This window comes from Urtica dioica, chromosome 5, assembly GCF_054948205.1.
Source record: "Urtica dioica subsp. dioica isolate 48M chromosome 5, U.dioica_male_clone48M_v1_H2, whole genome shotgun sequence".
Classification (NCBI taxonomy): Eukaryota; Viridiplantae; Streptophyta; class Magnoliopsida; order Rosales; family Urticaceae; genus Urtica; species Urtica dioica.
In genome coordinates this window covers 38096699-38111458 of record NC_142760.1, presented here as the reverse complement: position 1 = coordinate 38111458, position 14760 = coordinate 38096699, and the positions used below count along the sequence as shown (strand labels likewise).

The following is a 14760-nucleotide window of genomic DNA, read 5'->3' as shown; positions in this document are numbered from 1 at the left end:
GAAGGCCTAAAAATTTGAGTTTAAACGAATTAGGGCGTGGGAATCGAAATCTTCGAAATGCAATCGAAATAACAGCTAAAAACGTCGAAATTACAGACAACAATTTCGAACTTTTTTCTGGATCCAACATGACGAACTCAAACTCTTTTTTTCAGGAAATCAAACAAATCTCTTACAAAATATCATCGAATTAGGATCGAAACTTACCCATTTATCTTCGGGGTTTACCGTGCGTCGGGGTTTGCGACGATGGGCGTGCGTGGAGATGATGAAGACGATGGGCGTGCTTGGCTGTGGGCTCGGTTGGTTCGCGACTCGGCTGGAGGAATCTGTTGGTTCGCGAGATTGCTGGACTGGCGACGAAGGACCGAAATGACGAGTGGCGACGACGGGGAGAACTGACGAGGAAGGGAACTGAGAGAAGAGGGCTCGGTTTTTTTTTTTTTTTTTTTGGGTTTTGAATTGATTTGGGAAGGTATGGGAGGGAGGGCTGTGCGTTTATTTTTGTTTCAGAATTGAAAAACCACACGTGAGGGAAGAGAAGGGAAGGGGAGTGAGTGAGTGAAGGATTGATTTTGAAAAAAAAATTCATTTAAGGGTAATTTGGACTTTTTACATGGTGAAATGCTTGGTTTTTCTAAGGGAACCAAAACATGGTTTGGTTTTCAAATCTCATGCTTTATCAAGCTTGCTTTATCAAGTTTCCCTATATATATATAAAAAATAATATATGGTAGGAATCTGACAGACCGGTTTACAATTTTTTTTTTTCAAACGCGAAATCTAATTTCAATTGGATTTAAATAGTTTAAAGGCTCAAGAAATATATTTTTATGGTAGTAATTGCACGATCAACACAAATCATTGTAACGGAGTCATGATTCTCTTTAGAAAAAGAAAGTCTCCCTTTTACAATCACGAATTGTAAGTGGGGAAGGAAAAGTCATATTTCTTGTAGTGGACGTAGGACTAGCTTTGTAGTAGGAAAAAACAAAAAGATCGAGAGAGAGAGATGTAAAATAAAACAAAGAAGGATTTCAATGAAGAATGAATAATAAGGCAGAGCTAGCAGGGTAAAGCTTACGGTTACGAAACTTCTGGGTAAAGTACATCTCTAATTCCCAGAAACACAGAGCAAAAAATCTAGTTATAAATTTGAACAGACAACTTGCAGATGAAACCAATTATTTCTCTTGTATCCAACATCCCATTCTCTTGAGCCGTGCACGACTCTCCATTTACAAAACACAGAGAGAGAGAGAGAGAGAGAGAGAGAGAGATGACGGAGGCTGTTATGTCGGTCCTATTGGAAAACCTCGGTAATTCTACGGTAAAATCGAAGGGCCCGGTGAGTGGTCAAGAAATCGAGAGGCTTAGGAACGAGCTTGATCTACTGAACCGGTCGATCGAAGAAGCCGACGGAAGCATCGATGCGGAATATTCCGTCAAGGTCTATGCGGCGCAGATGAGGGAAGTCGCCCACCTCATCCAAGACGTTCTCGACGAGTTCGATCTCCTGGCGGCAAACGACATCGGTCTCTTTAGGACAATTGGACAGCTGACCAGCCAGAAAAATCTTCACCGCAACATTGGTAACATCAAGACACTGCTGGTCGATATCCGGAACAGAGGCGAGCGGTACGGCATGAGAGACCGCGTGTCCGCCGCCGCCAGCGTGGCCGACGACCACCGCCGGTTCGACTCTGCGCCGAACGAGAGGCTCCTCGGCACAGACGAGGCTGCCGAAGATTTGACAAATGCTCTGTTGGTGGGAGAGACGAGGCGGTCGGGCATCGCGGTGTTTGGCGGCGGCGGGATCGGAAAAACCGCTCTGGTGGCAAGGATTTACAACAGCGACGAGGTGAAGAATTACTTTGAGATCCGTGCTTGGATTGCGGTCCCGCGTGGCCGCATCGTAGCGGAGGAGATCCTGAGGCTCACGGTGGCGCAGGTCCTCCGTCGGAGCTCGGAGGAAGCGACGATTAGGGATGACCTGATCGACGCTCTGAGGGGAAAACGGTACTTGATCGTGTTCGACGACGTTTGGAGGGACGAGCTCTGGCACGCCGTGAGGGTCGCCTTGCCGGACGACGGCGTCGGAAGCAGAGTGATCGTCACAACTCGTCACGAAGCCGTCGCGGCTTCTCTCGTCGAGGCCGCATCCGATCGCGTTTACAAGATGAAGCCTCTCTTGGAGGAGGCATCGTGGGAGATCTTCTGCAGCATCGCGTTCCGACTCGACCAAAATAGAGGACGCTGCCCCGATGAGCTGCAGCATGCGTCGGCCGAGATCGTGGGGATGTGCGAAGGGCTGCCGCTCGCGATCAGGGCCGTGGCGGGCCTTCTCTCGACGAAGCCGAAGGTCCAGCGGGAGTGGCAGAAGCTGCTCGAGAATTTCAGCCTCGAGGACGACCCGGGGCTCGTCTCTCTCTCGAAGATCATCGCCCTCAGTTTCGACGATCTGCCTCCGCACTTGAGGAGGTGCTTCATGTACTTTAGCGTCTTCCCGAAAGAGTCGCCGATCCGAAACGAGAAGCTGATGAAGCTGTGGATTGCGGAGGGGTTCGTGAAGGAGAGGCGGGGAGAGACGCTGGAAGAAGTGGGGGAAGGGTACTTGAAAGAGCTCATCGACAGAAACCTGGTCGAAGCGTGCGAAGGGTTCTACGGCATCGACAAGTTTTGCAGAGTCCATAACTTGATGCACGAGATCGTACGAAAAAAGGCAGTCGATCGTGATTTTTTTATGGTTAGGGATGGAAAGAGCTCAAAGGTGAAAGGAAAATGCCGGCGCTTGATGGTCTCCTCTATGGAAGGTGTTCAGAAGGTTTTGGAAGCCGTGGAAGGGCCTCAGGTTCGTTCTGTCTTTCTTTGGAACACCGGTCCACTGAAAGATTCTGTTTTGGTTAAGCTGTTCAAGCGGTATTACCTTCTGACAATGTTGGACATTGAAAATTCTGGGCTTGAAGTCCTCCCCAAAGAGGTGGGATATTTGTCGTGTCTAAATTACCTGAGTGTGAAGAACACAAGGGTGAGAAAACTCCCAAAGACAGTACAGATGCTGACAAAACTAGAGGTGTTGGATGTCAGTAGAAGCCTCTTGGCTGAGCTACCGATGGCTATCCCAAAACTCAGCGGACTCCGACACTTATTGGCAAGCCGTGGAAACATTGATGGAGCCGGTCTCGATTCTGCAAAAGGCGTGAAGATCAAAGTCGGAATCGGGGCTCTTGCAAACTTACAGACTCTCGTCACAGTTGATGCAAGCCTCAGCGGTAAGGATGTCATACAAGAAATGAAGAAGTTGAAGCAACTGAAAAGCTTGAGAGTCTCGAGACTGACCACCAAACTCACGGACGCTCTCTGCGCCTGCATCGGCGAGATGACACATCTCGAGTCTCTGCACCTAGAATCGCTGACGAACGAGACTATGGACTTGCAGAACGTTCCGACCCCGCCCACTCAAATACACCGCTTGGTCTTGAAGGGTGCGTTGCGGATCTTCCCGAATTGGATTTCCCGCCTCGGACACCTTCACTTATTGTGTTTGAGCCTCTCTAGCCTGACCGAAGATCCATTACACCGCCTCCGATGCCTCCCTAATTTGGAATCTCTGTGGCTCTATGGTTCGTACCAAGGTCCCCGGCTCGCCTTCGATGATGGTTTCCGAAAACTCAAGCTGCTTGTTTTGAGGAAGATGCAGGAACTAGTGGCAATCGAGATTGCACACGGTGCAATGCCTCTTCTAGAAGAGCTGAGGATCGGGCCGAGCCCGCTTCTAGAGGAAGTGCCAAGTGGCATTGCTGAGCTGAGCTGCCTGAAAGTCGTGTCGTTCTATGATATGCCTAACGAGTTCGTGCTCCGCGTCCAACAAGACGAGGGCTTGGAGTATCTGAAAGGCAAGCACGTACCGACCATTCTTTTCTGCTACAGAAACACTTCCGGAAGAGGCCACGTTTCGTATCGACTTGGGGAGCCGGGTCTGCTGCGCCGCCTCGCAGACACGAGTGTTGAACTCGGCAGACAGGTTTCTCAGCTGAGTTTTTCTTACAGTGAGGACAAAGGAGGTGCGGTCTCGGTCGCGAGTTTCTCCGACAGCGAGGACGGAGGAGACATTGCATCGATGTCGAGTTTCCGGTGGGATAACGTCGCACGGTCCAGTGTCTCTGACGATTCCCGGCGGAGTTTCTCTTACAGTGAGGCCGAAAATGTGATGTCCACGTCCTCGAGTTTTCGGTGGGATTATATCCGTCAGCCGAGTTTCACAAGTGAACGGCTCAGCTTCTTCAGTGATGACATTGAAGACTAAATCGACATTACTCGGTCTATTGAGCTTTTTATGGTTTGTATACTATGGTTTGTTTAAGGTCTTCTCCTGGACTTGTTAAATAAGGTTACTGACTTCAGTGACTTTTTGGCTTTACCAAGCAAAAAATATGGAATAGAATTGTACTTGCAGGAAGTTTAAAGAGGTTATTTATGTGAAGGCATTCTTGGAAAAAAATAACCTCAATCAAGTGTTACTTTGTCCATTTTCACACTGCTCAGTTTCCACATTGATCTTTTCCTTTTCCCATCATCTCATGACAATTCTCCTTCAACTATTGAACTATATTTCCCTAGGCTCAATATCATCATACATGCGTGTATGTGGTGCTTAGTACTCTTCACATTTTTGTATTTGGCTGTTTTGTCAATCCAAGTGTCAGTTTTCCTGTTCATCATCTTCATGGCTTTATTACAATTTTTTTTATCTCATGGAAATTCTTTTAACAATCTCAGGTTCAGGTCTATTTCTGTCATGCATACATTCAACATACTGTGAAGTATTCAAGAATCATGATTGTGAGTGGCGGATGAGGGAAATCGCTGACCTCATCCAAGACGAGTTCTGATTGGAAAGCCGAGAAGCCGTGAAACTCTGTCCCACAACATCGAAAGCATCAAAAGTAGTTTTGAGATAGAACTCCGTCCTACTTTCTCATTGTTTATGTTTTATCAACTTTGAATTTGGATTTTGAACTAGTTAGTTTGTTTGATACGGAAGACACTACTACAAATTAGCATATTGGGTGCGGAAGGGTATTAGGTGCGACATGTCGCACCTAAAAGTCGCACCTAAGCCCATATTAGGTGCGACATGTCGCACCGGATACTCATCCGGATGACTAAAAATTTCGCTAATGTTTAGTGCTATTCGGTGCGACATTGTCGCACCTAATATGAATTTGTCGCACCTAATACCTTTAGGTGCGACAAATGTCGCACCCAATGGGTTTCGAATTTAAACTTTTCAGCCGAATCCCGCCGATTTTTTTTTATCATATTGGGTGCGACATTGTCGCACCTAATATGATTATTAGGTGCGACAGTGTCGCACCCAATATGAATTAGGGTTTTTAAACCCAAACTTCCTTCTTTTTCACTCATTCTCGCTCACTTTCTCTCTCACTCGATCTGTCTCTCTCTCTGCTCCTCGCCGCTGTCCCTCCCGCCGCCGTCCCTCCCCGGTACGTCTCTCTCTGTCACCATCTCTCTCTCACACTCTCTCTCTCTCTCTCTCTCTCTCTCTCACCGTCACACACTTTCTCTGCCAGTCAGCCGTCGCCGTCCATCCCGCTGCCCCCTCCGCTGCTCCGTCCCACTGCCCCCTCCCGCGCACCGCTGCTCCGCCCCCCGCTGCCCCGTCCCGCGCACCGCGGCCTCGCTCCGCTGCCCCGTCCCGCCCCGCTGCACGTCGCCGTCCTGCCCCGCTGCACGTCCCGCGTCCAGCCCCGCCAGCCCCCGTCCCGCCCCGCTGCACGTCGTCGTCCAGCCGCTGCCCCGCCGTCCAGTTTTGTAATTTTTTTAATTAAAAATCGTATTAGGTGCGACATTGTCGCACCCGAAAATGTCGCACCTAAAGGTGTGACTATTAGGTGCGACTTTGTCGCACCTAATGTCGCACCTAATAAACTATTAGGTGCGACTATTGGGCTATTAGGTGCGACGGATGACGATTTTTGTCCTAGTGAGATCTATGAATATTTTTTATTGCATGGCGTGGAGGTTAATTGGAACTCAAAAAAGAAATAGTTCATCGATTAGCTAAAATCATGGATACAACAGTACAAGGGGTAACAGCACACTGATATTACTTAAACGGAACACCACACGAACATATGGTTTGCATGAGTGTGAGTACGAATATCGCCGCTGCCACCAGAACGTAAAAAGCTGTGAGCGGAGAACTGAAATGAGTGTGCTTTATCGTTGCCAATCGTTTATTCCACGGGTTACCAAGATGATGGTTTAGGCCATCACAGAGGTCGTTGAAGTGGAAGTGTTTGCGCCTTAATGTGCTTCCTCTGACGATGCTATCGATTGACGCGACCACGTCTTGGTGATCCGCGAGCTTGGTCTCGATTAGGCCTTTGCGAGTGAGCAAATCAACGGCCTTTGCAGAGTCGACGAGGCGGTCGAGGACAAAGACATAGTCGTTGACGTAGTACTCGAGATTGTGCAACTGCTCGTACGCGAGGACGTTCAGGAAGAAGCTCTCCATGGATCTCCGTACCCTTAGAAGAGGAATCACCAGAGTCTTTCCGCGGAAGTTTATGTCGAACATGTTCTTGGTGGGTGTGGGTCCCACCTTGAACTCGACACCGGCCTCGTAGAGCTTGGTCGCACTCGGAACCGTCAGCGTCTTTATTGCCGCCTTCGAACGAATGCATGCGGGGACGTGGAACTTCCGGAAGAAATCGACAAAATGCATGATTTTAGTTTTATGTTGTGTCATCCTAGTCAAGAGATCGTCGGGCGAGACTCGTTCGCCCATGTAAGCCTTGAACCGGAAGAACTTGTGGGTGAGTTGGATGAGAGATATTCTCTCCGCACTTAGACAGCTTCCATTCACAATGCTGTGTTGAACTTGAGGGAGCCTCAGTTTGGCGAGCTCGAAAATGTCCTCCAAGAGGAAAAACGGAAGCTGATTCTCGAGAAGCATCAGATCGTACCGAACATCCAACTTTTTCATTGGCTTTTGGAACAACTGATCGCCCAGCTGCTTAACCCCTTCGTGGTTCCTGAACAGAATCTCGACAAGGAAGGCCAAATCTAGGATGATCATCTCCACGAACTCACGGGTTTTAACGTCTTCAAACCTCTCGGCGTAGAGTTTGCGCACATTCTCTTCCCGTTGCTCTGCGAAGATCGCGTAATTCTCGATACTTAAACCGGTCCGTTCGAGGAAGCTCTCCAGGTAGAGAAATTTATGTTCTTCCATGGCTTTCAGAGCTTCTTTTCCATGGTGAATCGGGCCAATGGAGACGACTTTGGGGGTGTAGGCCCTTCGGTTCCCGTGGTAGATACGCTCTGGGATCCGGTAGATGCAACAATCCGACGAAAATTGCTTGTTTTTTCCCAATCTCCTTTTCAACGAAGCCACCAAGTCCTCGTTCTCTTGAACCGAAGAAGCGTCGCTCGTTCCATTCATCTTCAAGTGTTGCCTGTGCAGAATATGAGAGCCTTTTAATTCTATGAATAACTATTGCACACATATATTTACTTTTATTGACTTGTAAGAGTTTTGGTTTTTTTTTTTTCTTCTGAAAGGAAAAGGGTGAAAGAAAACAGAGGGATATAATTAAATAATGATTAGGCTAATCCAGATTTTCACATTCAAGCTTCCATCTTGTATAGACAATGATTTATTAGGTATGGCATAGCATTATCGGAAGTGAAACAATTAGAGCGGGTAATTACCCAAACTAGCAGCACGAGTCTGAATGGGTATTGTCAGAGTCAAATCTAGACTCATATGAATAAGAAAGAACAAAAAAAACAAACAAAATAACAACTGATTTTGAACATAAACTTTAGAGAAAGGGTAGCACCTGAGACGAGCTGCAAAAACGACAAGATATGGAGCGCAGGTTCAAGCAAACGAGATGATTAGAAAGCGGGATGTTTGCTAGTGGAGGAAAACAAGGGTTTAATATGCACAAACGGTTTCTTTAATTGATCTTACTAAAACTTCTTTACTTCTATTGCTGGGAAGTAGAGATGAACGACACAGGTTCCTAAACTTTATCACCTTTGCTTTTTGTTGACTGAATTTCATCCACAAAAAGTTCTAGTAACACATAAAAAACATTATTCAATTTCTTTATTGACCATAACTGACTAAGTAGTCAACCCCTATTTTATAAAATAATATATGTATATATATATATATATATATATATATAATAAGTTTCTTTCAGAACTTAAATTAATATTCAGAGCAAATAGTCATAACTATTACTTAAACTTGCAACATATTTTTCAAATACTTTAAATTCAGGGTTCTTTAATTACTACCCATATCAAAATAATATCTATATACACTAACCAGCTATAGGTTGGATTTTGACACACCCCAATTTTTTTTTAGTGATGGACGTTTATGCACTATATCAGATTTGTTTCCAAATAATATCATTTGGTATAAAATACAGATAAATATGGGGTATTATTCATCCTGGCTTGTTGGAAACGGCGACGTGGCTACCGTCCGTCCTTCCGCGCGTCAGACGGAATGGCGGCTTCCGCGGAGCCGTTTACGCGGAATGTCGGCTTCCGCGGAATCCGTGCGAGGCTGAGGTGGATTTGACCGTTGAAGACAGGTTGAATCTCGGCCATTGATTTTGTTACCGTTTTTCATCAATGGTCACAAAAAAATGGCCGTTTTTTTACTGTTTATACACGGATTTTTTAATTTTTTTACACTTTCATCATTTTCTCTATAAATATAACTCATTTCAATCCAATTTCTCACAACATCATCCAACAATTTCTCTCTACAATTCTCTCTACAATCTCATCAAGCTCTATGTAATTTATATAATATAGTTTCTAAATTAAATTTTCTATATAGTTTAATATATTATAGTTTCTAAAATATAATTTATGTACCAAAATGTCTGGCGAGTCATCATCTCACCGAAGATCTCGTCGAGGTTCTCGTCGAAGCTCAAGTCGCACGCTCACACCATCACCATCTACACATGAAGAAGAGGCTCAAAATCAAGAAGTTCAACAACCAAACCCGCCCTCTCGAAACTATCCGCAAAATTGGTTAGCCCTTTCTCAAATTCCAAATTTCGAAGACACCGATTTAATCCAAGCCCCCGTTCCCGATCCAAGATTTTCATATCAACCCCCGAGCTACAATTTCACTCAAGAAGAGATGACCCAATTAGACCAATTTGCACCGATATTTCCTTTTGTCCCACAACAACCACCACAACAACATCCTCATATGTCACAACAACCACCACAATCACCACAACAACCACCACGATCACCACAAAAACCACCACGATCTCCCGTTTACGAAGACGCTTACGAGGCATATCGAGAAGGAATTCGTAGATTTCATCGAGAGTCACAATCACCTCCTCAACAACAACCACAACAAAATCCCGAAGAAGATCCCGAAGAAGATCCCGAAGAAGATCCTGAAGAACATCCCGAAGAAATTCCTCAACCTAGACAACAAAGGAGGAGGAGAAAACCTCGTTCCGAAAACATGTTTCCAATATTGTCCAAGATGGCCCGAGATGTACATTCAATCCCGGTTTCAACGGTTTCGTCCGAATCATCATTTAGTAGCTCGGGTCGCATTATTGACGACCGAAGACATAGCTTGAAACCCGAAATGGTCGAGGCGCTAACCATTTACAAAGATTGGTGTCAACACGAACATCGTTCTCAAGAAATGTTTATTTCCGTTGATGAATTTGATAATTTTGGTGTCAACTTAGAAAACACGAGGATATAATCCCGTTTCTTGAATATTTGTAATCCTTTCGTTTTATTTTTCTTTTTATGATATTTATAGTAACCACGGTTTTCCCCCGCCACAAGTGAGGGTTCATTAATAAAATTTTCGTGGTTCCGTCCACGTTTCTTACTTAAAACAAAAACGTCTCGATTTACATTTTAACCCTTTTTATTAAAAACGTAACATTTTAGTCCTCTTGATTTTACATTTTAATTGAAATCAAAACGGCTTATTGGCTTAACGGAATAATGCCTTCCAATAAGAAACGGAAACGGCTTAATGGCTTAACGGAAGGAAAATTTCCGTTAAGCCATTAAGCCGTCCATATCGGCTTATTGGAAGCCCGAAATTTCCAATAAGCCAGGTTGAGGTATTATTATGTGAACGTAAAAATATATTATTTTAAAATATGGTAATTATCCAATAAATATATATATAAAAAAATCCTGAGAATACTCTTCAAAAATTATACCTTTCAATAACTGTTAATTTTTTTTTTTTTAATTATTTTTTTAATCTAATCAATAAGCGTAATTATGTCCATGTTTTACGACTACTTTTTTTTTTTTTTTTTATATATTTTATTTTATGGGGGTCGTTTCTTATAATGTTCTTTCTCCTTCATGTTCATTTTTGACTCGTCCAGCACGCAAAAGGCACTTAGGTTAATCAATTGGAGTGAAAAAAGACATCATAAAAAAAATACATCGTCCTCACAAAAGTATGACCTTGGTCACGAGAAATGGCTTGGTAGTATTTTTATTCTTTTGCGAAGCTAGGTTTGGTACTGAGTTTCAGGTATTATGTTGAAAATATGGACAGGATATTGAAGAAGAGAACGGAGAGAGAAAGCTGAGCTGGAGAAAATGAGGAAGAGGAGAGAGAGAGAGAGCGGGTCTGGTCGAAAATTGTGGGCTGGAGGAGAGAGAGAGCTGGTCGGAATAATGGGTAGAGAAAGGAAGTGAGATAATGAGCTAATGGAAAGAGACAGGAAGAGAGATAATGAGCTAATTCTATTGGGTAAGGTTTTTGAGCATGAGAAAATGAGGACGACGAGGGAGAGAGCTGGTCACGAAACGGAGAGATGAGGAAGAGAGAGAGAGAGAGAGAGAGAGAGAGAGAGAGAGAGAGAGATGGTCGAAATATATGTGACGAGCTATTGGGTAGGGCTATTTTCTATTAGATAATAATTTGGTAAGGAATGTGTTAATTGATACAAGGGTATGAAAAATTAAACTCTCTCTCCAGAGCTAATCCTATTTGTAACCTTTTTTTGAAAAAAAAAAATGGAAAAATCCCATATTTTGGTCCTGCAGGATGAAGGAGGTGCGGCCTCGGTCTCGAGTTTCTCCGACAGCGAGGACGGAGGAGACATTGCATCGCCCTCGAGTTTCCAGTGGGATATCGTCACACAGTCCAGTGTCTCTGGCAATTCCCGACGGAGTTTCTCTTACAGTGAGGCCGAAAATGTGATGTCTACATCCTCGAGTTTCCGGTGGGATTACATCCGTCAGCCGAATTTCACAAGTGAACGACTCAGCTTGTGATGACATTGAAGACTAAATCGACATTACTCGATCTATTGAGCTTTTTATGGTTTGTTTAAGGTCTTTTCCTGGAATTGTACTGGACTTGTTAAATAGGTTACTGACTTCAGAGGCTTTTGGGCTTTACCAAGCAAAAAATATGGAATAGAATTGTACTTGCAGGAAGTTTAAAGAGGTTATTTATGTGAAGGCATTCTTAGAAAAAATAGCCTCAATCAAGTGTTACTTTGTCCATTTTCACACTGCTCAGTTTTCCAATGGTTTTTTTTAATGCTCATGTTGGATTAAGGGGTCCATTACTTCATTAAATGATGTCTGAACTTTGAAGTTTCTTAGAAAGACCGCAACTTGTGGCGGGCGAGGATCTTTTCGGCGGGAGGAAGAGAGGTTCTTGTGAAAGCGGTAGTCCAAGCTATCCCCACGTATTCGATGAGCCTTTTTCAGCTCCCTTCCACGATCACAGATGAGATTAAAGGCTTGATAGCTAGATTTTGGTGGGGAGGATCGGAGAACAAACGGAAAATCCATTGGAAACGATGGGAGTTAATCGCGCGACCTAAAAGCGAGGGTGGTTTGGGTTTCAAAGATCTTGGAGACTTCAACCGCTCGCTTGTGGAGCCTCAAGTGTGGAGGATTATTCACTGTCCGAAGCGCTTGATGGCCCGGGTTCTCAAAGCGAAATACTTTCGTTTTTCCTCTATACTTGATCTCCAGTGCAATGATCACTTCTCTCACTTGGGTAAGAGCTTATGTTGGGCCTTGGATCTTCTTCGCCAGGGTTTGAGGTGGCAAGTGGGTCAAGGGAATTTTAGAGCTTTCGCGACACCGTGGATACCAAGGGCGGGGGCTTTTTTCCTTATGTCTCCGGAACCGGATGATAATTACCCATGGAGAGTGGCGGACTTCATGTCTACGGAGGGTTGGAAACGCGAGGTAGTGGAAACTTATCTCTCCCCGTATAACGCGGAGGCTGTTTTGAGTATTCCGGTGAGTGAGACGGGCAATGTTGATCGGCTTGTTTGGCACTACGAGGAAAATGGACTGTACTCTGTTAGGTCCGAGTATCGTCTCATGAGAATGGGAGCTTCGACTGGTCCTTCGTGCCCCAGTGAGGTGGAAGCTGTTTGGTGGAGAAAACTCTGGTCCTTGTCGATAGCCCCGAAGATCAAACATCTCGTGTGGCACTGCTGGTTTGAGGCCACTCCTACCTATGGAAATCTGAGGAAAAGGGGCGTGAAGTGCCTACCTTTCTGCGGGTTCTGTGGCGCTCTGCCGAAAGACTCGATGCACGCCATCTGGGGATGCAACCATGCACAGGCGATCTGGAGAGTAGTCTCTGGGGCACCGAGGCCCGCTTATCACCGACATTGTGACGGAGTTGAATTCTTTTGGAGGCCCTGTTCGCTGTTCTTGGGTTCCTAGGAAATGTAAGGAAGCTGCGAATTTTGTTGCAACTCATCTTTTGAAATCGCCTATGTACGATAGTTGGCTATTGTCTTGCCCTGCGTGGCTCTTTTCTTCTAACACTGCTGATATTAAGGCTTCCAGCCTGGTTTAATGAAAGCTTGTTTTTCCCTAAAAAAAAAAAAGGACCGCAACTTGTCCACATTGATCTTTTCCTTTTCCCATCATCTCATGACAATTCTCCTTCAACTATTGAACTATATTTCCCTAGGCTCAATATCATCATACATGTGTGTATGTGGTGCTTAGTACTCTTCACATTTTTGTATTTGGCTGTTTTGTCAATCCAAGTGTCAGTTTTTCTGTTCATCATCTTCATGGCCTAATTACAATTTTTTATCTCATGGAAATTCTTTAAGAATCTCAGGTTCATGACTATTTCTGTCATGCATACATTCAACATACTTTGAAGTATTCAAGAATCATGATTGTTAGTGGCGGATGAGGGAAATCGCTGACCTCATCCAAGATGTTCTCGACAAGTTCGGATTGGAAAATCGAGAGAAGCCGCAAAACTCTGTCCCACAACATCGAAAGCATCGAAAGTAGTTTTGAGATAGAACTCCGTCCTACTTTCTCATCGTTTAGGCCTTTGCGAGTGAGCAAATCAACAGCCTTTGCAGAGTTGACGAGACGGTTGAGGACAAAGACATAGTCCTTGACGTAGTACTCGAGCATGTGTAACTACTCGTACGCGAGGACGTTCAGGAAGAAGCTCTCCATGGATCTCCGTACCCTTAGAAGAGGAATCACCAGAGTCTTTCCGCGAAAGTTTATCTCGAACAGGTTTTTGGTGTGGGTCCCACCTCAAACTTTACACCGGCCTCGTAGAGCTTGGTCGCGCTCGGAACCGTCACTGTCTTTATTGATGCCTTCGAACGAATGCCTGCGGGGACGTGGAACTTCCGGAAGAAATCGACGAAATTCGTGATTTTAGTTTGTTGTTGTGTCATCCTAGTCAAGAGATCGTCGGGACAGCCTCGTTCAAACCAAGGAGTGGTTACACGCATTTGAACCACTAAACGTTCAGCCATAATTAATAGAATAAACCCCATTTTTCCCCCCTGGACTCGTACTTCAGTTACATTTCGCCCCCTGGAACGTAAAACACCTCGCCACCATGCAAAACATCTCTATTAAAGAACCGATTAAATGCAATTAACCCAAGCAAAAAAAATCGTACCAGTTTAAATCCCATAACACAAATGGAATTAAAACAAATTGGAAGCGAATTTTCCAATAAAAAGATAAGTATTGGCCCAAGGCCCAAGCCCGAGATCGATACATTCCCGAAACCCGAAACCCGAGCCTGGCCCGGTTCGGATTACGAGAGGCACACCTGTGCACAGCTCGATAATCTTAAATGACACCTCTTGCAGCTCCTCGGGGCAGCGATCCTCCGGTAGAGCCGGAATGCGGTCTGGCAGAAGAGTCCCCATGACTCATCCGCCAAAAGATTGTCCACCTAATGGATGTGGTTGGGACGGGCCGTCGGTGAGAGACCTTGCAACGGATACGTTGCAAGTGGTTACGATCACTCTGCTTCCGACGCTATCATCGGGAAGTAAGCCCTTCATGATGCACCAGAGCTCCTCACTCCAAACATCGTCGAAGAAGATCAAGTACCGCATCCCCCTCAGCGCCCCCTCACTAATTCCTCCATATCCACGATGCCCATCGTCTCTTGCCACTGCTGTAGGAAGACTTGCCTCGCTATCTGCTCCAAAATATATCTCTCTGTGAATTGGTCGGAGACGACGATCCAAGCACGGAACTCGAAGTATTTTACTGCTGCGTCGCTGTTATATAGCCTTGAAGCAAGAGTGGTTTTGCTGATCCCGCCCATGCCTACGACCCAGATTACTGACCGCCTCGGCTCTCCTTTCAGCAAGAACTCCTTCACCACGTCATCACCAGTCGTGTCTTCATCAGCTCTACGGACGCCGA

General features: G+C 45.1%; 1 protein-coding gene and 1 long non-coding RNA gene across 2 annotated transcripts; one reads left to right on the top strand and one right to left on the bottom strand.

Annotated features, from left to right (window-relative positions):
* The first annotated feature begins 747 nt into the window (after positions 1–747).
* Positions 748–5036, top strand: LOC149398316 (uncharacterized). The gene is made up of 2 exons (XR_016297086.1): positions 748–1101; positions 4780–5036. It is a non-coding gene; the product is annotated as an uncharacterized LOC149398316 (long non-coding RNA).
* A 1006-nt stretch (positions 5037–6042) lies between these two features.
* LOC149398315 (UPF0481 protein At3g47200-like) lies at positions 6043–8205 on the bottom strand. Its single transcript, XM_089616082.1, has 2 exons — positions 7872–8205; positions 6043–7484 (listed from the first exon to the last, which is right to left on the bottom strand). The coding sequence occupies exon 2, from the start codon at positions 7469–7471 to the stop codon at positions 6131–6133; it is 1341 nt and encodes a 446-aa protein (XP_089472208.1). The 5' UTR covers positions 7472–7484; positions 7872–8205; the 3' UTR covers positions 6043–6130.
* Positions 8206–14760: the final 6555 nt, after the last annotated feature.